The sequence below is a fragment of the Aptenodytes patagonicus genome, chromosome 1 (genome assembly GCF_965638725.1).
Source record: "Aptenodytes patagonicus chromosome 1, bAptPat1.pri.cur, whole genome shotgun sequence".
Taxonomy (NCBI): Eukaryota; Metazoa; Chordata; class Aves; order Sphenisciformes; family Spheniscidae; genus Aptenodytes; species Aptenodytes patagonicus.
Window position 1 is genome coordinate 170,366,999 of NC_134949.1, and position 25,402 is coordinate 170,392,400.

A 25,402-nucleotide genomic window follows, 5' to 3' on the forward strand; every position below is an offset into this window, starting at 1 on the left:
TTTGATCCTCCAGGTTGGGTCTCAGAGACCTTTTTGCCCTGAATTAAAATGTCATTGATTGACTCATGTCCATAATACTTAGGGCATTATTGATAATAAAATAAAAACAAGGGGTCCGTGCCCTTCCCAGAAGCCTGGCATACCTTTCCATATGATCTGTCCATGCTCACAACATTCATAACAAGCCCAAATTGTATGTCTGAATGAGAAATGTACCAGCTACTCAGGGGGCCCTTAATTTAACCTTGTGTTATAAAAGCAGTTACCTGGGGATGACTGCATGCAACACATACTTGAGAAAGGAAGCCAAATGGGAGAAAAGATCCGTGTTTCAGAGACCTAATGGATTTGACATAAAAAATACTAGTGACTATATGGTGCCACAAAGGATGCCTTTGATGAAGTCTGTGTCTACTGAGCTGTGGCATAACCCTCTGTTTCTGCAACTGGGTAAATCACAAGGAAGCAGGAGATTTTCCCTTCCTTAAGCATGTCTACTGGCCCTGAGCAGAATCTGCTTAATGGGGCTCCAAGTAAGAAAAATGACTCATGTTTAGCATGTCTAATCTCACAGCTACTGGCCAACATCTGGCAGAGAGTTGTCCTAGTTAGCCAACCTTTGAAAACACAGAGGGTGGAATTTATCTCCAGATTCACTTATCTAAATACAAGTATCTACAACACAAGGTTTAGTGTGAGCTAGCTCCTGCAATAGTCACTGGAAACGCAGTTCATACAGTCAAAAGAAACTAGTGAGCACATACTGAAACAGACTCCTGAAATAATCTGCTAAAATGACAGCATGTCTAGGCAACTGAGTCCCACCCCTAGATTAGGTGTCTGATCTAGAGGGGAATCCTTCCAAGAGCATCAGGGCACAAAGAATACTTTCTCCCTTGCACTATCTTTTCCATGCATTTCTTCCTAGAAAGTAAATAAACAGTACTTGTGCCTATTAGCAGACTAATTCTGGAAAAGAGGCATCACATTCGTAGGCCAGATTGGAATTATAGGGATGTCTAACCACTTCCCTTTAGAAGAACAGAAGAAAAGGGAAACCCAGTTGCTGTCTTGTGGATACATTGCTTCACAGAATACAGATCATAACTGAGTATTTTAGAATAGATTCACCCTTCTTTGGGGAACTTTTTCTGATCTTTTTTTTTTATATTCACACACGTTTCACAGATTTTAAGAACTAGATCTTGCATAGTCACATCTCCCATAAAGATTATTTCTAGGAAAAAAACCCCTAAGTTTCTGTAACAAACAGAAATTATTTGATTCTCTTTTATTTAAAAGTCAAAAAATGGTCTGAACATAATTACCGAGAAGCAGATTATTCAAGGCATTGGAGTTATAACCGTTAATAGTGGAAGACACAAATAAGAAATTAATCTAATTTAAGTCTCTGCACAGGTTGCAAAGGGAACTCTCAGGAGATCACACACTTTGATTTTTTTAAAGAATATAATAAAGACTGGAGACACATGACAGGCAGAGGAACTACCTTTGATTATAAACTACTTTGAGTATACAGAAGTGTGACATTTATCATGGTTACAATCTGTTTAAAAAATAGATTGAAAGATAGAGGACTGATGTGATTCACAATTTTGAAAGGAAGCAGATTCTTTCATAAGCAGATTAAAAGACTGGTTTACAGTTCCTTTTTAATTCAGTGAATCATTCCTTTTTCATATAAGGGTCATGAGAGTTTTGGGTTGTTGTAGTTTCAACATTTATTTTTCTGTGTTCCAAATCCGAAAAGAGAAACAGATTAAACAGATACCAAGACAGTTTAATAACCAAACATACCATGGGATTCAGTCATTCCCACATCCTTTTGCACCAGTAATCATTTTCTCCATCATAGATGATGGAAAAATTCAACGATTTTTTCTCCTAGCAAACGAGGCTTTTCAGAGAACGTGAATTCCATTTTACAGGCCTTATTGGCTGTATATGCAAGTAGCCCCTCTATTTTATGTTGTAACAAATCATTAGTGATCTCGTCAATAAGACTGTAAAGTACATTGAAAAATATTTAAGCCTTACCTAAAAATAAGCAAAATGAAATCAAAACCAGAGCAAAAGCAAAAGAACCTAACTTAGGGAAGGACTTTAACTAACTTAAGATATCTGTACTTGAGCTACTGAAGCTTGAGTCCTTTTACAGTCAGTTGAGAGAAATAAGGATTGTAGGGCACAATTCTTCTCATCCTAACAGAGGTACTTAATATACGCCTAGTGAAATGTGCCCTCGCATGTTTATTCATTTCCAGTGACACATGTCACAGCCTGTCAGCTGTACCGGAGGGCGGCAGAGACACCACCCGTGTGCGGTGTGACCAGGTGGATGATCTGCTCGGCCTGGTGGCAGAGCTGAAGGAGGAGGTGGAAAGGTTGAGGAGTATCCGGGAGTGTGAGAGGGAGATAGATTGGTGGAGCCGCACCCTACCGTCCCTGAGGCAGAGGCAGCAGAAGGAGGCTCCGCGAGAAGCAGAGGATCCCCTGCCTTCTTGCCACCAGGTAGAAAGAGGGGACCTAAGCGACGGGGGGGGATGGAAACGGGTCCCTGCTCGGCGTGCCAGGCGAACCCCTGCCCGGCCTCCCTCACCTTCCCGGTTGCCTTTACACAACAGATATGGGGCCCTGGAACTTGAGGGCCAGGCAAACGAGGATGTAGACGAAGGTCCATCCAGGGGGTCGCCTAGGGTGAGGCAGTCAGCCCCACGCATTATGACTGCCACTGCTAAGAAAAAAAGGAGGGTAATTGTCATAGGCGATTCCCTTCTGAGGGGAACAGAGGGCCCGATATGCTGACCGGACCCGTCCCACAGGGAAGTCTGCTGCCTCCCTGGGGCCCGGGTCAGAGACATCACTAGGAAGCTCCCTGGTTTGGTACGGCCTTCTGATTACTACCCGCTGCTGGTTATACAGGCTGGCAGTGATGAGGTTGCAGAGAGAAGTCCTGCAGCGATCAAAAGGGACTTCAGGGCACTGGGGCGACTGGTTGAAGGATCAGGAGCACAGGTGGTGTTTTCCTCTATCCCTACAGTGGCAGGGAAGGATACTGAAAGGAGCAGGAAAACACACCTGATCAACACGTGGCTCAGGGGCTGGTGCCATGGCAGGAATTTTGGTTTTTTTGATCATGGGGAGGTTTACATGGCACCGGGCCTGCTGGTGACAGACAGAGTCCAGCTGTCTCACAAGGGAAAAAGGATCATGGCTCATGAATTGGCAGGGCTCATTGAGAGGGCTTTAAACTAGGTTCGAAGGGGGAAGGGGATAAAACCAGGCTCGCTAGAGATGAGCCTAGGGGTGGCGTGCCGATGCTGGGGGCGAAATCGATAGCCCAGCTCAAGTGCATCTACACCAATGCACGCAGCATGGGCGGCAAGCAGGAGGAGCTGGAAGCCATTGTGCAGCGGGAGAGATACGACTTAGTCGCCATCACAGAAACATGGTGGGGTGACTCTCATGACTGGAGTGCTGCAATGGATGGCTATAGACTCTTCAGAAGGGACAGGCGAGGAAGGAGAGGCGGTGGGGTGGCCCTGTATGTTAGGGAGTGTTTTGATTGTATAGAGCTCAACGATTGTGATGATGGTACGGTTGAGTGTTTATGGGTAAGGATGAGGGGGAAGGCCAACAAGGCAGATATCCTGCTGGGAGTCTGTTATAGGCCACCCAACCAGGATGAAGGGGCGGATGAAGCGTTCTATAAGCGGCTGGCAGAAGTCTCTCAATCGCTAGCCCTTGTTCTCGTGGGGGACTTCAACTTCCCGGACGTCTGCTGGAAATACAACACGGCAGAGAGGAAGCAGTCTAGGAGGTTCCTGGAGTGTGTGGAAGACAACTTCCTGATACAGCTGGTAAGTGAGCCTACCAGGGGAGGTGCCTCGCTCAACCTGCTGTTTACTAACAGAGAAGGACTGGTGGGAGATGTGGTGGTTGGAGGCCGTCTTGGGCTTAGCGACCATGAAATGGTGGAATTCTCGCTTCTTGGTGAAGTAAGGAGGGGGGGCAGCAAAACCACAACCATGGACTTCTGGAGGGCAGACTTTGGCCTGTTCAGGACGTTGGTTGAGAGAGTCCCTTGGGAGACGGTCCTGAAGGGCAAAGGGGTCCAGGAAGGCTGGACGATCTTCAAGAAGGAAGTCTTAAAGGCGCAGGAGCAGGCTGTCCCTGTACGCCGCAAGAAGAACGGGTGGGGAAGACGACCGGCCTGGCTGAACGGGGAGCTCTTGCTGGGACTCAGGAAAAAAAGGAGAGTTTACCGCTTGTGGAAGAAGGGGCAGGCGACTCAAGAAGAGTACAGGGATCTCGTTAGGTCGTGCAGAGAAGAAATGAGAAAGGCAAAAGCCCAGCTAGAACGTAATCTGGCCGCTGTCGTTAAAGACAACAAAAAAAGCTTTTACAAATATATTAATGACAAGAAGAGAGCCAAGGAGAATCTCCATCCTTTATTGGATGCAGGGGGGAACATTGTCACTGAGGATGAGGAAAAGGCTGAGGTACTCAATGCCTTCTTTGCCTCAGTCTTTAACAGGCAGACCAGTTATCCTCAGGGTACTCAGCCCCCTGAGCTGGAAGACAGGGACGGCGAGCAGGATGAACCCCCCATAATCCAAGAGGAAGCAGTCAATGACCTGCTACGCCACCTGGACGCTCACAAGTCTATGGGGCCGGATGGGATCCACCCGAGAGTGCTGAGGGAGCTGGCGGAGGTGCTCGCCAAGCCGCTCTCCATCATTTATCAGCAGTCCTGGTTAACGGGGGAGGTCCTGGACGACTGGAGGCTTGCCAATGTGACACCCATCTACAAGAAGGGCCGGAAGGAGGATCCGGGGAACTACAGGCCTGTCAGCCTGACCTCGGTGCCGGGGAAGATTATGGAGCGGTTCATCTTGAGGGCACTCACAAGGCATGAGCGGGACAACCAGGGGATCCGGCCTAGCCAGCACGGGTTCATGAGAGGCAGGTCCTGCTTGACCAACCTGATCTCCTTCTATGACCAGGTGACCCGCCTAGTGGATGAGGGAAAGGCTGTGGATGTGGTCTACCTGGACTTCAGCAAGGCCTTTGACACCGTCTCCCACAGCATTCTCCTAGAGAAGCTGGCGGCTCACGGCTTAGACAGGTGTACTCTTTGCTGGGTCAAAAACTGGCTGGACGGCCGGGCCCAGAGAGTTGTGGTGAATGGAGTTACACCCAGTTGGCGGCCGGTCACGAGTGATGTTCCCCAGGGCTCAGTACTGGGGCCGGTCTTGTTCAATATCTTTAGCAATGATCTGGATGAGGGGATCGAGTGCACCCTCAGTAAGTTTGCAGACGACACCAAGCTGGGCGGGAGTGTTGATCTGCTCGAGGGTAGGAAGGCTCTGCAGAGGGACCTGGACAGGCTGGATCGATGGGCCGAGGCCAACTGTATGAGGTTCAACAAGGCCAAGTGCCGGGTCCTGCACTTGGGCCACAACAACCCCATGCAGTGCTACAGGCTTGGGGAAGAGTGGCTGGAAAGCTGCCCAGCAGAGAAGGACCTGGGGGTGTTGGTCGACAGCCGGCTGAACATGAGCCGGCAGTGTGCCCAGGCGGCCAAGAAGGCCAATGGCATCCTGGCCTGTATCAGAAATAGTGTGGCCAGCAGGAGTAGGGAAGTGATCGTGCCCCTGTACTCGGCACTGGTGAGGCCGCACCTCGAATACTGTGTTCAGTTTTGGGCCCCTCACTACAAGAAGGACGTTGAGGTGCTGGAGCGTGTCCAGAGAAGGGCAACGAGGCTGGTGAGGGGTCTGGAGAACAAGTCTTATGAGGAGCGGCTGAGGGAACTGGGGTTGTTTGGCCTGGAGAAAAGGAGGCTGAGGGGAGACCTCATCGCTCTCTACAACTACCTGAAAGGAGGTTGTAGCGAGGCGGGTGTCGGTCTTTTCTCCGAAGTAACAAGTGATAGGACGAGAGGAAATGGCCTCAAGTTGCGGCAGGGGAGGTTTAGTTGGATGTAAGGAAAAATTTCTTTACTGAAAGAGTGGTGAAACATTGGAACAGGCTGCCCAGGGAAGTGGTTGAGTCCCCATCCCTGGAGTTATTTAAAAGACGTGTAGGTGTGGTGCTTAGGGACATGGTTTAGTGGGCATGGTGGTGTTGGGTGTACGGTTGGACTCGATGATCTTAGAGGTCTTTTCCAACCTCAATGATTCTATGATTCTATGATTCTGTGTTTATTTGTTTCCAGTGACTATAAAAGAGACCTGAATTTATTAGTTCAAGCACAGATGTTTACATTATAAATGGCTAACATGAAGAAAAATCCTGTCCCTGTATCTATTGTTATTAAAGTAAAATTACATTCTGAGGAAAATAAAGAAATGAACAGTAGTGTATAGCTGTCTTCCAACATTCTTGTTTTGATTTTGGGTGGTGAAAATGTAAGGGGTTTACTGTAACATTAAAGTAGCTAACCTGATCATTTTAGGGAATAGTTATTAGAATATGATAATCCTTTCAAACTGCATAGAGGTTATCTTTTTATTTTCTTTCCCTCAAAGTAATAAGAAGAGTCAATTTCTACCAAAAAACCCTCTTTTTAAAAAAAAAAAAAAATTCTTTGAGGCTTTATGTCAGTAGAGTAGAAATACACTGGAAGAATAAAGGAGTCATCAGAAGTGGATAATAAAAGCTACCATAGACAGCATGAGAAATGTGACATCAACCATGGGATGCTGCTCTTTTTTTTTTTTTCCCCTTCCAAATAAAATTCTAGTAAAATACGGAGTAAAAATACAGAGCAGGCCACATTCCCAAAGCAAATATTCAGATCTTTGCAAATTTTGTCTCCAATTCCTGCCTCTCCAAAACATGAACAAGAGTTTAAAGATCAATTAACTTGTGGCAGACTTTAAAGGTAAAATTCAAAGTTGTGAGTTAAATAAAGATCTCTTCGAGATAATAAAATCACACGGGGCCAACTAGAGACAAAAGTTACTCTTCAGAAGGTCCATTTTTCAAAAATATCTTGACTTTTGGATGCTTATCTGAAGCAAAAACTCATAGTTTTTTGAGGATTAGACATCACCACTTAGAGAAAGGGATTAATTTAAACATAATTGCTTGAAAATAACATATTTTTGTGGGAGAGCTCATGCTCATTTTTATTTTGTGTAAAGGAAAACAATATAAATCCTCATCCACTGCATTCCTGGAAGAACTTGATAGAACAGTAAAGGTGGTTTGGATACAGTGATCATCTCAAGAGTTATAAAAAAAATCTTCTTTTCAGATCCCAAATACATTATTATTATAAAACAAAATTTAAACAACACATTAAAAATAATAAGAAATATTGATTCATTGAAATATAATCAATGAATAATTAGAAATATAATTATAATATTAGACATTAGTTCAATGAAGTAATACATGCAATAAAAGGCTCAAATTTTCTGGTAACTTCAGAATTAGTGATATTATAAGGTAATTCCTGTTAAAATAGAATTAGAACTTTATAACTCCTACTAAAGTCATTATGTGGTCTCTCTGGAAAATACAAGCTCCTGTGAAGTCAGGGAATTGATGCCCACTGACTTCAGAAAGAACTTGATCATAACTCATTTAAAATGTAACATGCATTAGCCTTATTATATTCCAATTAACCAGACTTTGCATAAACAAGCAGTATAGTTTGACTTGGTTTTGCATAACTCAGATGCACATGCAAAAATAAATGCTACGTAACTTAATCTAGAGTAGATTTTAATGTTTTGTATGAAAAAAATGCATAAAGGTGCACTCCTTTTTTTAAGAGTTGGACACAATATCTTCTTTTCCTTTAATGGAATTTTCAAAGTTCTTATCTGTTAATGGGATGAAATATAAACCTTTTTAAAGTTGTTTTAGGACAACAAAGACCTAAATTCAAGTCACACACTAGTGAAATGGTTGTTCTGTTTTTCCCCCATATGCTAACTGAATGACTTTAACCACAGCTTTAGAGACTTAGCCTGATTATTATCTCCCCCTAGTTTTTCCTACTCTACCCAAACAACTAAAGAGTCTTTGGACCAGAGAGAGACAGACTTATAATAGGTAAAGATAGGAGTCAACATACTTGGGCATAATCTGCTGCTTTTTGAAGGACTAACCTTAACCAATTTTCCGCTGGCTCATTTGAGGGGATCGGATTAGTAAATCGCACAGCTTTGATGATATCGCATAACATATTGATAATGTTCTCATAGGCTAATATTAATTAGAAGGCTAGGGGTATCCCACCCTTCCTTCTCACAGGAAGACTGTCATAAACTGAGCTATTCTCTCTTTCCCTTGTCTTTTGGGGAACTGAAAATCTTTTGAAAATAAAGATTTATTTTAATCAGTGTGTTCCTGTGGAAAATTTACATTTCAATAAATCAGTATTTTCTTTCAGCAAGAAGATACATATTATCAACACGTATGAAGTTCAAAGATTTTCCTATATGCATGATCAAGTGTTGGCATAGAAATACGTAATGATATAAGTTATTGAAGCATAAACAAAGCCACAGTGATACACAAGTTCCAATGATTTCCACACAAAAAAAAAATCACTATGGACTCCTATGCATAGACCTTCACCAGCCTGTGAAGTTTGCACAGATAAAGTTGTTGGATGTATAATGACATGAAGCAGTGAGAAAAAAACCAAAGCAATTCCATTTGAAATGCCATGTAAAAACTGAGAAAAGTTACAAGACAACTTCTGTGTATCTTATTTTGCAAAAAGGTGTGACTTGCATATTCATATTATGCATTGGAAAAAACAAATTATGACATTTTAATTTTCAGTTGTTTCCTATTTAAAGAGTATCAACTCTCTTTTTTGAACACAATCTTCTGTCAGGAGTCAACATTTGTACTTCTTGAGTGATGAATTTAACCTGAATAATGGATTAAAGCTGTACTGTCAGGTTGGATCGTTAATTCAAAAACAAATAAGGGGAAGGTTTACATAAAATTTCCTGAGGAAATTCACACAGAGGCAGAAATAAAGTCAGCTAATATAAAATTTTGTACTTTTCAACAGTGCATTGTCTGGTATTAACATGTTACACTCAACAGGAAGATTGTTATGACAGAGCCTACCACAAACAAAAAGAAACACAATTACTCTTCAAAGGTTTTAAGTTATCAAAAAGCATTTAACGAGCGTTCTCACTGGTCTAAAACACAGCACATCAGAGCACTGTAATTATTACAAATGACCTGCATTAATAACATGAGGTTATATTTTGATGGGAATTACCTTATAATAATACAGCTAATTCTGAAGTTACCAGAAAATTGGAGCCTCTTACTGCATGTATTATTTATTTGAACCAATGTATAAATATTCACACTCACAGTTACCAGTAAAGAAACAAATTTTCCAGCAAAGTATCAATGTATATTGCTTTCTCATTCATTCTTTTATATTTCCTGAGGAAAAGGAATAAGATAATAGATGTTATAGCTATTTGTGTGGATAAAGAATGGCCTAAATGCTTTCTTATTTCCACAGCAGTAGAAGGAAAGTAGCTAGTGCCGCTCTTACAAAAGTGTTAGTGTATACCACCTGCCTGTGGAACAAAATCCGACTTACTACTTCTGAGTTTTTAGCAACTTTCCAAAAAAACCTCCTGCCTACTGCCTTATGCCTCCTGAACTTGAGCACAGAGGATGTAGTCCGGTATGTCCTTTTCTGATCTGGATTCTCCAGTGAAGGTTACAGCTCTTCAGGAGCTCCTTTTTGGAATAATCAGAGAAATACAGAATATGGTGTTGTGTGGTCAAAGTGTGACACAGGTTGTGTATCACCTGAACTACCTTTAAACTAATTGGTTATACATAGGAATAAAGTTGGCATCCTGGAGGAGATAGTCACAGTCACTATGTGGTACTGGGGTAATAAAAGGACAATTTATCAGCCTGGAGAATACTGGGCCTCTAATTAACAGGGCAGGAAGGAAAGCTCACTCATCTCTGTGGATTCATTCACTTCCTTCTAACTTTTCCTTCTCCCCAGCAGGGGTATCCTTCAAGCTGTTTCCTTGGATAGAGAGGGGAAAATAACCCAAATTCTTCTGATTGGTCTTCCAGATATGTAGACACTTTTGAGCTGCTTGAACCAACAAGTTACATACTGTTTGAAGAAATAATACGCCATTTGCTTGTTTCACCTAAATTTAGGCCAAAAAGCAGAGAAGCAATCACAGAGAACCAGAAAGCCAACTACAGATACAGTCCTTGCTCAAACAGACCTGACAGTGAATAATATGTCAGGTCTCCTACTGCGGACTATAAAACTAATTCTGAATGGTACTCCTATGAAACGGGGGCGGGGGGGAAACCCCTTCTGTGTGAAAGCATGTTTTTGCCTGGATTTCGTGCAGAAGTCACAGCGGGTGCTACAGTGGAGCAAGGCACTCTCTTCTCACATTTCAAAATGGGGTGGATTGTTCTGTAAGATCCCTCATTTCCTGCTCCTCCTCCAGAATCATCTTGCAGACATGTTCTCTCAAAGACAAACCACCAACTATAGACAGAATTGTGAGATGGGGAACACACACGGTCTATTTCTGGAGAATTTTGTAAGGTTAAAAAAAGTTTGCATTCAATTCCATTAAAATAGATCAAGCACCATCATTAAATGTCAGTTCTTCTAGCTAAACAAGAAATGGTTAATCCATTCCACAAAACATGGTATAAAATCTGAGTATAAAAGCAAGTGATAAAAGTTAGTGTAATATTTAGACCAAGTTTGGGGTTCACAGCAAGAACTTTTTTTTTATTATTCTTTTTTAATAGAATTGAGATGTTCTGAACTGAGTGAAACAGTGAAGTCATGTTGTCCTTCCAAAGACACCTGAATAAGAACACTTCACATTAACAATGGGGGATTAGGAAGAATACTGTTGTGTGTAAACAAAATAAAACCTGAAATCCTACTCAGCCATAAGGGATCTCTTCCTTTATTGAGGTAATACAGAATGCAGATGAGGGTTTAAAACAATATAACAGATGGCAAACATCATAACAGAGATTTTATTGCTTTCATTATCTGGTGCGTTCCACCAGTATTCTTAAGTCTTTGAATCCTGAGACACTCACAGATAGCAGAAATCTGATGAGAAGCCCTTCACATCACTTCCACGATGGTTTGGACCCCAATGCTTTACTTTTGGAGCTCAGGATGGTGAATGGTGTACAAATAGCAGAAGAGGTTGCCCAGAGCACACAGGAACAGATTAACTGTGTTACCTGATACCATGCTGACAATTTATAAGGCTGAAAGTGTAACTTTCAGAGTTGTCTACTTATTAGTCTTTGTCTTCTTTGTTTAATTAGACAATAAATGTTTAAGGAAAGGGGCTGTGAACTGTGCAAGAAACTCTAGTTTTGGACCATATTTCTATTACTTTAATATGATTTACTTTCTGAGAAAAAGATAGTGGCCTTCCACTACACTGTGATAAAGGTGTACTCAAAGACACTGGTCAATAACAAGCTTATTGTTAAATAACTGTGGTAGAAGCATTGAAATATTTTGATGTAAAGCAGCAGATCCAGACTGGACTTTTCAAATACAAAACCCTAAAAAATACTTTGGGGGAATATCAGGTCATGAAAGGAATTATTGTTCATTAGAATGTTTAATCTATTTTATTTGTATACATACATTTTTAAGTTTGCTTCCTAATGAGTTAAAATAGAGATTAAGACCGTTTTAAGATTAAATGGTATAATTTTTTTAAGATGTTTAAAAGTAATCCAGGGGCTCTTCATTTAGCATTTGGCAGTCTGTGTGGTTGTATATCACTTCCACTTCAGACCGTGAATCCTCATTCTTCATATTCAACTCCTTCAGTGAATCTATCTCAATCTAGTCTTGTGATAATTCATTTAAGTCCTATGTGCCTAATGGCAGATGGTTTTATATAATAAACACAGTTCAAGATGAATGCAGTCATTTTGTCACATTTGCCTTTGCTGCCTAAAACAGTCTTTTCCTCTTCTTGTGTCCCAGTCAAGTACTTTAAATGAACATTGAAATCATGTGAAATCAGTGAACTCATAAGTTATAGCGTAGCTAAGATTTGTACTCAGACTAGTTATTTTGTTTAGTGAACAGTTAAATGTTCGATTCCAGCACATCTAGGGCGGGAATGGCTGATGAACCAACCGAGAGAAGCAGCTGTACAAATGAGCGATGCCATGGTCACTGTTGCTATTGAACTTTCTTCCAATTCCACCTGTTCACACGAATTGGTATTACTGAGTCGGTATTACTCTTCTTATTCTAATTTAGGAAAAGGTGGTGCCCTGCCCTGTGTAGGCCTGCCAGTGGTGAGAAGCAAGATGGAAAAGCCTCTACAGAATTTGCACATTTACAGGTATAGCAGTTAGTGACGTTTGCTCTCCTTAAATTAGGGAGGCTAAATGAAGTTTCACACATGTGCCAGCTTTAAATAGCTTTGGTCACAGAAGATGCCATCAGAATAAGATTTAAAAAAAAATGAAAAAAGCAACTATACTGAAGTGGGTGAAGGAGCAGAAAAAGGAGAAAAGATGTTTGAGACTTGAGGATGCAGTATAACATCAGATAAGAGACACAGACTGGTTTATTTGAATAATAGTACCTTCTTTTTATATAGACATCACAACATAAAGCCTTTTCCAAGTTATTTTCCTTCTATTGCATAGTGTGAACAAGAAAATAATAATCTACAAATTAAGTAGTCCTAGAAATAAAACATTTTGCAGACTTTTTTCCTCAGACAGGATGAATATCAGGTGAGATAAAAAAATCAAGTAAGTGAGAGACAAGGTTTGGCTGTACCTTAAGCACAAAGACACCCTTGATATTTCTACTTATGACAGCCCTGAATTAGGAGGTCTCTGGCTGTAGTAAAGAAACACCTGTGCTGCATGTTAAAATAAGAAAAGAAAGACAAAGCAGTGGTGGAGCACTTTTCAGAAAATTAGTGGCCTTGTTAAAAGTCTCATGAGAATTTTGATAGATGGTATTGAGTACCTCAGAGGAGTGATATCAGGATTAACCCTTCTTCACAGAGCTATTTGAAAACAGATTCAAATCAATATATAGGTGATAAGTATTTGTTGTTATTACCTCTTGCATTCTGCCCCGTTTTTTGAGGAGGTAATTAACTGTGACACATGAAATAGTCCTGTGGGAGCTCCTGGGTTAGAGTAGAATAAAACTAGCAGATGAAGTGTCAAGAGTTTATACTACTGTTTATTTTATACATTTAAAGTACACTATCCTTTCTAGTACCATTCCTTCAAATAACTGCACCAATTTGCTATATTTTAAAGGTACTTATGAAGAGCGAAGCAGTCAGCACAACTGTAGGGCTTTGAAACATTGAATGTAATGTAAGGATTAACTGTTTGATATGAAAACCAGAATTTTTCAAAATACAACATAATTTAAGCACTAGTGTACTGCTAGGGCCATCACTTCTGAGTCATAAATACCAAATCTCTTCATTGGCCTTCCCAAGCCTAAAGTCTGTCACCACACATTTGTCAGTCTTCAAGACTAAGTGAAAACAATTCTTACATCTGTAACACTGAGTGTAGAAATAAGTCATCTTTGACTTCAGAGGCTATGCATTCACATAAAATTGGTAGAGGTTTATCTTGGCGGAAACATATCTTCTCCCTTCCCCTCTGTTCCTCCCAAGTCTGAGAATCATACACGTGTTCAGAAAGCAATGACATGGCCCCAGAAAAGGTAGATGTGTCTTCATACTTCTTATTTTTATACAAAGCAAGGTACTTAAAAGGGCTACTTCTGTATCATACATTATCAGCTTATTTAGATTATGAATTTGTTGCAGACAAGATCATTTCCTTGGTGAAAATGTCTGGAACAGCTAACAAAAAGAAGCCCGGGCTTCTGCTAGGACCTCCAGACTCTATTATAATACAAAATAGTTAGTAATCTGCCTTTCTTTCCTGGCTGATTATGAGAGAACACAAAGCTGCCCAGAAGTAAAAAGTTTCTCTGGTGATGAAAAAATAATACTATCTGTATATCTCCATGTATCAAAAGAGTATAAGGTAAAGTGAATTACTCATGTGCATAATTAATACAGTTAAAACATGTATGTTACTAAACTCCATAAATTATCTGTTTTCACACATTTTAATGCGACACATTAAAAAGAAATACTTATGAAATAACTTATCTGTTGTATAAGTCATAATTCTTTTTTGAGCTTCAAAAGTCATAAATGCATTATGAAGTCCTATAATAATGCTTATCTATGACAAGAAAGTAAGTATCATTTTTCCGGAGTTTATTAAAACTTCTTGAAAGTTTTTTAGTTAACTTTTTTTCTTTATCTTTTACTTAAAAGTTCTTCTTAGACAGAATGACCGTAACAAGAGTATGTGTTTGAAACTAACATGAAAAGTTGACTTCATATTCACACATTCAAACTTCGGTGCTTCAGTTCAATCCTGGTGTCATTCGTGCCTTTTACATATCTACTGTCACCCATTTATCAATATAGCTGGAAGACTAAGTCTCTGTAGTATAGAGAAAGAGGAGTATGACCCACATTTATGTTTTCTTTGCCTCACCTTATTTCTGTCTTCTGTCTTTATGGTTTTCTTACTGGTTTTCACAAATTGAAAGTTAACAACAATGAAATACTAGGCCACTGATATTTCTGACGTGTGCAGTTTTTCTTCTGCTATGATTCCTAAGTTCCTATGTGGGCATTGGCCAACTCAGTCCATTGTGTCTCTACCTGTCCAGTTCTACTGCAGCTGAGGTTTCTTTTTCAGTTTAAAAATGTGGTCATGTTACACTGATTGATAAGCTCGTGTTTTATAATGCATGGAAGCAGCACGTAACAGTGGAAAACCTGAACAATGATCTGTTATATACCAGAAGAAACAAAGTAAAATTGTACAGAGGTACAGCAATTCTTGAGCTTGACTTCTGACTAAGATTACAAGCATTTGCAGATTAGAAGCTTATGACGGGTTTGATTTGAACAAATCTAACTTTTTGATCTTGTTCACACTCCAAGTGTGGGTTTTTTCCTTTTTATATCAGTTTACTTAGGACTACAAATATAAATTTCTATATAACAAATCAAGTTTGGTTGGTCTTCCATGACATATATGATAAAATACAAACCATATCTAAATACAGAAGAGTACTCAGACATTTCTGGCTATTTGTATGCAACTAAAAAAAAATTGGGATGCACAAAAAAGCACTAGAACTAACAAGTTAACAATGAGGATCAAACATACTGTAGTCAACCTCTAGGTTTACCTGAAGTTCAGTCATGCTTTTCAAAGATCAATAAGCAATATCACCAGAGTAAATCTAGCTTTTCAGTTTAAAAACAAGGAGTTCAGGATCTGACTTAGCTTGAAATTGATACCAGTCACCAGAAGCTGAGAAAATTTCACCAGCTTAAATCGTGATGGTGTTTATCTTTTTTTAGTTCTATTTCCTCATGTAAAATCATAAATCTTGAGAAGATAATTTTGTTTGCTTACCAAAATATATTTATTTTACTTTTTTCACTTTCAATTTCACTTTTAATTCCTAAAGTCCTACTCATATATCACAATGATGCAAAATAAGTATTATTCAAGCTGTTTCATTTATCTTAAATATACACTTCAGTGATTTCTGGAAAAAAAAAAATCTGATGTATATTGTAACGAAATTCTTACTAATTGCAATGTTTTAACAGTTCTATTAGACAGAAAGTCCATGTCAGTAAGCATGTGTGATATTCCAGAACAAAGCAGTGTTGTCTAGGACTCTTTCTGGTATACATTCAAGACACCTTTTAAGGTGCATTCCAACTATTAAATGCATGCCAGCATAAATCCATAAAATCACAACAGCTCATCAAAGGTACTCAAGATACATGCACAAGTCATAATATTGAACAGTATGGACTCAGATTTTTGTTAAGTAATAGCTTAGAAAATGTTCAAATGAAATAGCATTACATGCAAACTTCAGTATGCCTAATACATAGTTTATAATTTTAGAGATTTATAATACATGTAGTATGAAGAGAATATGAAGGCTAATTATATTTTTGACATTTTGAAAATATTACAATAAATATATCAATATGAAGAAAATTCTAATGCAGTAGAAGATGGTGAAAGAAAATTTACTATTCTTGCAATTCTTTTGTCATTTAATACTTGCTTAATAACCCTAGTCATATTCTAAGACTATTTTACAGTCTTTCCATATCATAGAGTGTCATTATCAAATAGATATAATATATCCAATATTCCAAAGCACATCTGTTTTTAAATATTTGATCTCTAACTTCTTTTTTCAAAGTTAAAACTTCAAAGGCACTCACAGGAAGTAAGTGTCCAAATCTTTTTGCAGGTCTCTTAAAATCTCATCTAAATAAGCTATAGCAGGACTTGAAAATGTATAGACTAGGTATCAGTGCAACAACATCTTAGGCTAAATCCAAACTGACCTGCTAAGGCATGCCCCAAGATGCTCAGAGTCTCATTTCTCCAGTTGTTCAAATCAGAATTGGGCAAGCATACACTACAGCTTCTCTATGGCCACATTTCTAAGTTGATTTTTCACTGTCAAGTCAAGAAGGTCCTGGGGTTATTACCTAAGCTTGGAAACTTGGAGTACACTCAAATTCAGTAAACATAGATAAATTCAGGGATTGACACCAACCTTGACTTTTTATCTATTAGTATTGAATTTTTCAATGAAAAATACAGAAAAATGAAAAAAAAATGCACAATGCAGAAAAAAAAGGCAAGGAAAAAAAAAGCAAAATGCAGAAATGCAATTTTGATGATACCAGGCATCAATTCCCATCATCTCTGCCTATATTTCTAGACTGGGAAGAGAAGTAAGAGATGTACAATAACAACCTGATTCAGAGAAGTAGTTAACTTACTTGCGCTTCAATCCAATTGCTCATGCTCACAGTTCCATGACACTGGAGTGCACAAACATGATTTTTTGAAGAAAATTGTTACAAATGTGGTTCAGAAAAGAAAAAAAAAACCCAAACCACAAAACCCAAAACAGTAAGAAAAGCAGAAAGAAGTGTAAGAAGTGATAACGGCATTGATGTTGAGTGGGCTACAGTACATTGGTTCCAATAATGCTCCATGAAATCCAACTAAACCTTATATATTCCCATAGTTCCATGAAAAATTAGAACAATTTCTCTCCTTAACTGACAAACGCTTTATGTTTAAGTAGTAATTCACAGGGACGGGTCATTGTAACACCTTTTATTTGACTAAAACACTGTGTTGAGATCAGTCTACATTATGCCAAATATGTATTAACGTGTGTTATGATGAAACTGATACTCATATTCATACCATGCTCATATAATTGGAGTCCTATTCCTGTAAATCTTGGAAACATTATACAGACAACTTTTCCACCCCTTTTCCAAGATAATTCAGTGGTATTTCTTAGTGGAAAGTATGCCAATTCACTATTTAAATGGATGAAGGAAACAGAATCATGGACTTACAGTCTGTAATTTTCAGGACTCTTTTGACTTCTCCACTTCCTGATCCTCCGCAACCATCTTCATCATCACAATCTCCACTGATTTGTTCATCTACACCTCCACCACTGCCTGTTTGTCGGAGATCCCATTTATCATATTTAGGAAATGATTTGCCTTGCAACAGCTGAAAACAAGATACAGTATGCAAGTTAGCAGTACAGATGGAGAACTTCAGTGAGTACCCAAAATTTCATCTATGCCTCTCTAGTAATTATTTTATTTAAAAAGAAAACTCCAGGATCTACAGAATGAGAATTCTGATTTTTTTTTTTTTTTTCCCCCCTGGCTTACAGACAGATTTGAGAGAGTGGTATCTGGAGATGTATACTTCATTTTCAATTTAAAAAAAAAAAAGTCTGTGTCTTCATTGCTAGATAAAAAAAGATCAGGCACCAATTCCTGGCCCATGTCCTCACTCCTTCAGGCTAATCCCCTTTAGAGCAGACAGACAGCATCCATGCTACATAGCAACTGGCCCTGGATCTTTTCAAGACCCATGCGGTGTCCACATAGCCTTAGGATACAGTTATTATTTTGTGTGGATTTTTCAGTTTGAAATATCTGGACTAGTATGAGAACTGTGCTGCAGCTCTGTATTGGTGAATCCAAAATGTACGTTGTGTGCTCTGGGTGTGTCACACAAGCATCTGGTAGAAGCTGAAGGAAAATATGTGTTGGGACAAATATCAAATGCCTGACCAGGGAGCAGCAGATCAAGCTAGTACAGTTCGAGCCAGTGCCAGCCTGGAGAGAACTCTTTCCCAAATCACATCCAGGCATTGTTTTGGGAGAACTAGTAAGGGTGACCTAAAAAACCCAAAAGGATAGCTGATACTGGGCTAAGCAGTGTAGGTGGTTTGGGTCCAGTACACAAGCTTGTTCTCTGGCTCCTTTTTATTTATCACTATAGAAATGGCCAATGATGCCAGCATGGTCTACAAGACAACGGGTAGAGATCTCAAAGTTTAACTCATTTCTCCGTTCTGTTGAGCAGAGCTGAGCAAGCACCAGAATAATGTTAATCTCTCTCATTTATCAAATGTACAAATGCTATCATCTAGCTTTTTAAATACTAAGTGGTAGGACTGTCATACATACATAAACAATGTGCCCTCTGCCCCATCCAGATTCAGTTCAGTTTACATGTCAGATGCATATAACCTTCATAATATCTAAAGAAACAAGTTCTTACAAATGTTAAGAATTCTTATAACTTTATCTAGACCAAAATATCAGCTGGTGCAGGCTCGTGCATTGCACTTGCTTCAATCTAGCAAGACTTCTTTACACTGGCCAAAACTTCGCTGGCTCAAATTCTTTAATTTAATAATCAGATGTTTTTTCTCCTGAAAGTAGCTACTGATTAGTCTGAAACAGACTAAATTGTTTTATATCTTCAAAAATGTGGTTGCTTTGTTGTTCAGGCAAGATACTGGGTTCATATTTTTGGACAATATACTCAGTTTGTTTGCGGAGTATGGAGTCACTTCCCAGACTACTTGATCTGTTAAGTGCTGTACAGTGCCCAGCAAAAACACTTTAATCACTGCTACAAAGATATCACTCAGATAAATCTCAGTAGCTTTATAAAAGCCACTTGCAACACTGTATAAGAACAGGAGAATGCAATTCACCACTGAATCAGCAGAACCAATTTATGCAGCACTTTTGATTCAAAAGGTTTATTAGACAGTTATATGCTACCTGAAAGACAAACTACCTAGCTAAGACAAAAAAAGTTCCTTTGTACAGCTGCCCTGCTCCCTGCTTATTGTGTAATCCATGCCATACTTCCGCCAACACAATATTTATGGAAAAAAAAAACCCAACAGCCAGTTTAATGAACTACACCCAGTTAAACAGGACATTTTTCTTATTTTTTTGGTCCAGTTCAAATCATAACACAGCCCCAAAGCCAGCTGTATGATAGGGTACTCTTTATTCCCGAGTTCTGTAGCATAAATATGGGAATGAACCTCCAGTAAGACAGATTTTCAAACAAGAGTTGCTGCCAAAGTTTCCATAGTATAGAGCCATTGATATATACATTTTTTCAGCCTGAGGACATGCATCCCCCTGTACATTCTGTATCTCTGTCTAAGTCTTAAAAATTTATTGGCTTAATAAGGTCTTTATATTTTGCTGCTTCTCTAAATTTCAGCCCAAAGTAGTTATGTTCTCTTTCCTCTTTTTTTTCCCCTTTCTACTTATTGTGCATTATTGACTTATGACTAGAAATCTGAAAATCCAGATGATCCCACTGAATTGCTTTAAATGTAGGTTCAACATTGAAAAAGTGTTCTTCAACTTTTTCCAAAATTTTCACTAAACTTGAAAGAGTAGAGATTAAGAAATGAACAAGCTCATTTGTAATTTGGATTTTGTTATTCTCTTCAGTCTCCTTAATTGTACAAGAAGAAATATTGTCTCCATATAAGTTCACAAATCTCAGTGCTGGTTCTCTACTAAGCATGGCTTAGATCTAATATAAATTCTTTATTAAATTTATACAATCCATGTACTTCTTCAAAGCTAGATTGATTCACATTAGACATAAAGATAAAAGGCATTTAAAAAGATTATTCTGTTGTGCTGTAATTTTTATAAAGCTATTATTTAAGAGGAAAAGAAACACAGGTTATAACTGGAGAATTTTGTATACGCTTACTGGGTCTTCCAGCTGAATAAGGAGGTTTACTAGCTGTAGACCCTGTGCCCAAAAAAACTAGTACAATAAATGTTCTTCCCTTTGTATCGCAGGCTAAAATAATCTCTTTTTCTTTCAGGTGTCCAAAAAGGTTTTTCATTCTATTAAAGAATGGAAATGCATATTAAGATGTCATATTTAAAAGTGTCATTAAAATGTCTTTAAAATGTCATTAAAATGTCTTTAAAAAAAATACTGTGGGTTTAATCATGCATCATTGCCTTTCAATTTCAATGAAAATAGCAGCAAATATTATTGACAGCCATGTTAGTTTGACCGAGTTATGGCAAGCGTTAGGTCACCAGTGTTGTGAGATTGCAGTAGGCATGCCAATATTCCAGGCTAGGTTTGCTGGATCTTTCCCTTAATTTTGGTGAAAGTTTGTTGAACTAAGATTTTGATATCAAAAACATGTCCTCTGTTGGTGGCATTTTATTTTCACAGAAAATTTGTGTTTTCTTACCACTACTGTGGTACATGTGCACAGGTGAATGGTTCGGGCTTAAGTCAACTGAAAGGTCCTTGGGGGTCTCCAACTTCACACCTTGCCTACGTGGCTTTGGGAAGCTGGGCCTCCAGCTTAGATCTCTCACTGCCCAATTGCCTAAAAGCCCCTGGGGATTTTCACTGGTGACTTAGTGGAACACTTTCTTTGACACAAACAACAATTCTGAAAAAGGTTATAATACCAAAAAGCACCATTATTAAATTTTGTGAAATTTCATCTTTTAGAAAGAAAATAGAGGTTTGCATGATGGAAATTACATTGTTGTAATAAAGTACTTACAGTGTTCTGTAAATATATGACTTGGTACCATATAACATTTCAGTGAGAAAAAGGAACTGCTTACAGCAGCTACAGAGGCATCTATAAGGGTAGTTGAAGCTTCCTGACAAATCTCAGAGTGTAAACGTAATCAGGAAAATTATCACTAAGAATGTACGGTTGTTGTACAGTCCTATAGGGTCTGGTAATTTTTCCAGGTTATTTAAGGTTTTTATGGATCACCTGAAAAGCAGTATAAAACACAAAACGGTAATGATAAACCTTTCAGTGCTACAAGAACTGGACAACTGCTAAATAACAAAGAGAAGCGACAAATTGTCTAAGAAGATACCTCATCTGGTAAGTCAGGCAATAGAATGAATTTTTAAACACATACTATAATAAAATACAAACAAATGTAAATTTGCAAGGCTAAATATTGTGTTACATGCATATCAGAAGATAAAATATTCTGTTCTGTAAAATAATTCTGTGTCCTTGATAGCCAGCAGACTATGAATTATCAAGACTGGTGTTCTAGCCAAAGATTTTAATGGGATATCTTTGGGGACAGAAATAGGAATACTAAGTCAGATTAAGGATCTTCTAATACTCCTAAATCCAGTTCTTGTTTCCTCTGCGCAGAAAGAATGGCACAGAAGTGAGTTCTATTACAGTGGTTAAAAAGGAACCAAAAAATACATTTATTTTTAACCAAGGTGCTCATCCTTTAGTGCACCAAAAAAACCCCCAACACATTAAGAATCTATTTAAACAACCTTGTAAGTGCCTACATGGCAAACACAGAATTGACAGATTTGTGTAGCAGGCCAAAGCATATGAAAATAACAAATGAATCAAAAACTGTTATTTACACATTCAAAGTGAATCAAACAAATCTATATTATCAATATCATACATTTAAAAAAACCCACAACTGTTGTTCTATATCAAAATAACTTATTAACAGTTCTGGTCAGGTTCTTAAAAAATATCTACATATATATGTTCTGGATCAAACAGTTTTTGGTCTTAAAGCATGAATTAATTCAGAGGTTCAAGGACAGGGTATGCAAGAGGTTAGACTAAATAACCAAAATGGTCCCTTCTGTCTCTCAAAAATCTGTGAATTCATGTAAGTAAATCTGGTTTAAATGAGAAGACTGGATTCTTTTCTACTTTCCTGTGCTTACAGGAAGTTACAAGTGATTTTGTCTCTCATGAGTGATGAACATTGAAAGGCAAGGGAACTTACGTTTACACTATTGAAACTGATGTGATATTGGTTCTCTTTCAACAAAAATCTAGTATCCTATTTACTTATCTTACACATCATATACCTTCAGGGGAAACACTGATTTTCTATGAATTTTATTTTATTCTTTTTCAATAAAAATATCTTGATACTCTGTTGCAGTCAATGTGAACTAAGCTCAGTCATAATATTTCCTCTTTCATTTATGTGTGCATCATAAGTACTTGTGGAGGGAATCCCAAAGGAGCCCAGCAGTGAATCCAATTTACCTAATCAAATCAAACCTAGAAGAATTATTTCTAGAAGTATGACTATTTTGAACTCTTTCAAATGAGAGAAATAAACTATGCTAAAGTTCATTCCTCTGCTTAGCATTACATACCTGAATACTTAAAAATAGAGCATTTCTCTTTAGTGATCTCATTAAAAACTACTCGTGCCAAAGATCCTTAACAAAAATGTGTATTCTAAATTAGCAGTGCAGCTTATATTGGAGACTCGTATTTAGATAACTAGTACTACAACTCTTTTAGTCCCTCATGATAGTGCCCTGTGGGGTTTGTTTTTTTAAAATAAAGCTGTAGTTTTGTCTGAAGTACATCAACCCCTATTTAATTTTTTGCTTTTTCAGTGAAATTTTCAAAAAGAGAATGAGACTTCTAATCAGCTGTAACCTTTATATCCCTGAGATGATGCCGAAAGTACAAGCAATGCACACAGTGCTATGTCAAACCCACTGCTTTCTGCCCAAGATCCAGGGCTAAAACTCTGTGTTTCAAGACTGCAGACTCATTCTACTCCATAAAATCACCAACCAAACAGCAGCCTGAAATTCTGATGGAAGTAACACAACATTTTTCTCCAGTCTAAGCCAACTCATCTAAACACAGAAAGAAATAAACATTCATTCTGCTCACTGAACACAAGGAAGAATCAGTAAAGTGGCTGTGAGCCAGCACTGCACCACACAGCTCTAACTTACCCTTTGTGCTTTCTTGATATAACGTTGCTACCTCAGGATCAAAACAGTTGCTGCTTGAACAGTAGAAATAGGAATTACCTCAGCATATTATTATACTACTGCTTCAAAATCCAGACATTTCTTCTCAGTAGTTATTTATGCAGCATTCAAAACCACTTAGTAAGCAAACAAAATTTTCACAGAAAGCTAACTACTGAATTAGGTAGGAATAACTAATAATTTTCACTGAAGGTACAGTTCAACAAAGACCGGTTGTGGGCCCAAGCGCTAGCATACACTGTCCATTTTATTCCATCGTTAGCATGCTTCCTGGCCATCACAGATTTGAACTGACCCAGCTAGCACTCTCCACAAAAATGCTTGACCCCAATTTGAGCCTTAGCATAGTCTAGGGACTCTTCCCAAGAGGCAGCCTGGTTATGGCTATTCTGCTCTGGGAAGGAGGACAGTTGCAGTCCCTGACCAATTCTATTTAATACAACGATACAATTTTTTGGGGTGTCTATAGTGCTGAATAAAAGAGAACCAGGGAATGAGCTAGAGCAATAGATACTGAATGTCTACATTTCTCAATCTTTGTAACTTACATGTGTTTTAGATTATTCCAACTAGCTCTCTCTAAGGTAAATCTCTTATTAAAGAGGCTAATTGTAAGCACTGGGGACATGAAGCTGTGTGTGTTCTCGTTCTTGACCCTCCTCTTATTTAGCAATATAGATACAGCTCCTAAACGTAATCATCCCTCAACAAATATCCTTTTCCTAATTTGTTACATTATTAAAGATGAAGTCTTCTCTGCTGTGAAAATCTTGCTTTATGGCTGGGATTGCATTTTACAGCTAAAACCCCTCAACTCAGGTTCTCACGAGTTCTGTCATGAGCGATTACTTTTCTTTCCAGTTATTACTGGTTCCAGGCGAATACAGGAGTAAAAGCTTGGCTCTTGTCCATTGGTGCAACCCCTGCTAGCATATTTATGCACAGTATCAACTTGATTTGTTTAAAAAATATTTAATTTTTTTTGTCCTTAAAAAAAGGCATGTCTTGCTATCATCTCACTGTAGAGTTAAATCACCCTCAGAAAACGAGTCAGGCATTTCTAAGATAACAAATGAGAGCAAAATTAAACCCCACAATAATAGCTTGTACTCTTCTTTCTGTCTAGGTAGTTGAAATAACAGAACAAAGTCACATTATATATGATTAATGTTTAGACACTAATGTTCTTTGCCCATTTCACCCATCCATGAAGACAGCATAGCTACAAGCAGAAATAGATGATAATAATAATGAAAGAGTGTTGTGGTTTAACCCGGCAGGCAGCTAAACACCACACAGCCGTTCACTCACTCCCCCCGGCCCTGCAGTGGGATGGGAGAGGGAATCGGAAAAAAAAAGTAAAATTCATGGGTTGAGATAAGGACAGTTTAATAGGACAGAAAAGGAAGGGGAAATAATAATAATGATAAAAGAATATACAAAACAAGTGATGCACAATGCAATTGCTCACCACCCGCCGACCGATGCCCAGCCAGTTCCCGAGCAGCGGTCACCCCTCCGCCGGCCAACTCCCCCCAGTTCATATCCTGAGCATGACGTCATGTGGTATGGAATATCCCTTTGGCCAGTTTGGGTCAGCTGTCCTGGCTGTGCCCCCTCCCAGCTTCTCGCTGGCAGGGCATAAGAAGCTGAAAAGTCCTTGACTGGTGTAAGCACTGCTTAGCAATAACCAAAACATCGCTGTGTTATCAACATTATTCTCATCCTAAATCCAAAACACAGCACTGTACCAGCTACTAGGAAGAAAATTAACTCTATCCCAGCCAAAACCAGGACAAAGAGAAACATAAATTTCAGAAAAAAAAACCCATCACCAGCAAAATTTCATTTAAAATATTTCTAAAGCTATAGTAGGAGCATCTTCAATATCTGTTCTTTAGAGCTATGGATCTACTTGAATTTTTTTATTTCACTGTTCTTTTCTGTTCATCCATTTCATTGTATTCCTTTGAAGGTTATTGGTATAACCTCCTCCACTAGACATTACAAATAATTTTTCAGATAATTTGCAAATAATTTTATCCTT

The 25,402-nt window shown here is 38.6% G+C and overlaps 1 protein-coding gene across 3 annotated transcripts in view; it reads right to left on the bottom strand.

The window, feature by feature from the left end:
* Nucleotides 1–25,402, bottom strand: part of GPC5 (glypican 5) — a 796,885-nt gene that overhangs the window by 336,602 nt on the left and 434,881 nt on the right. For all 3 annotated transcript variants that reach the window (XM_076362213.1, XM_076362206.1, XM_076362220.1), the window contains exon 7: nt 17,568–17,730. In XM_076362213.1, the coding sequence (XP_076218328.1) occupies nt 17,568–17,730 (163 nt within the window). The remainder of the gene's footprint in view (nt 1–17,567; nt 17,731–25,402) is intronic.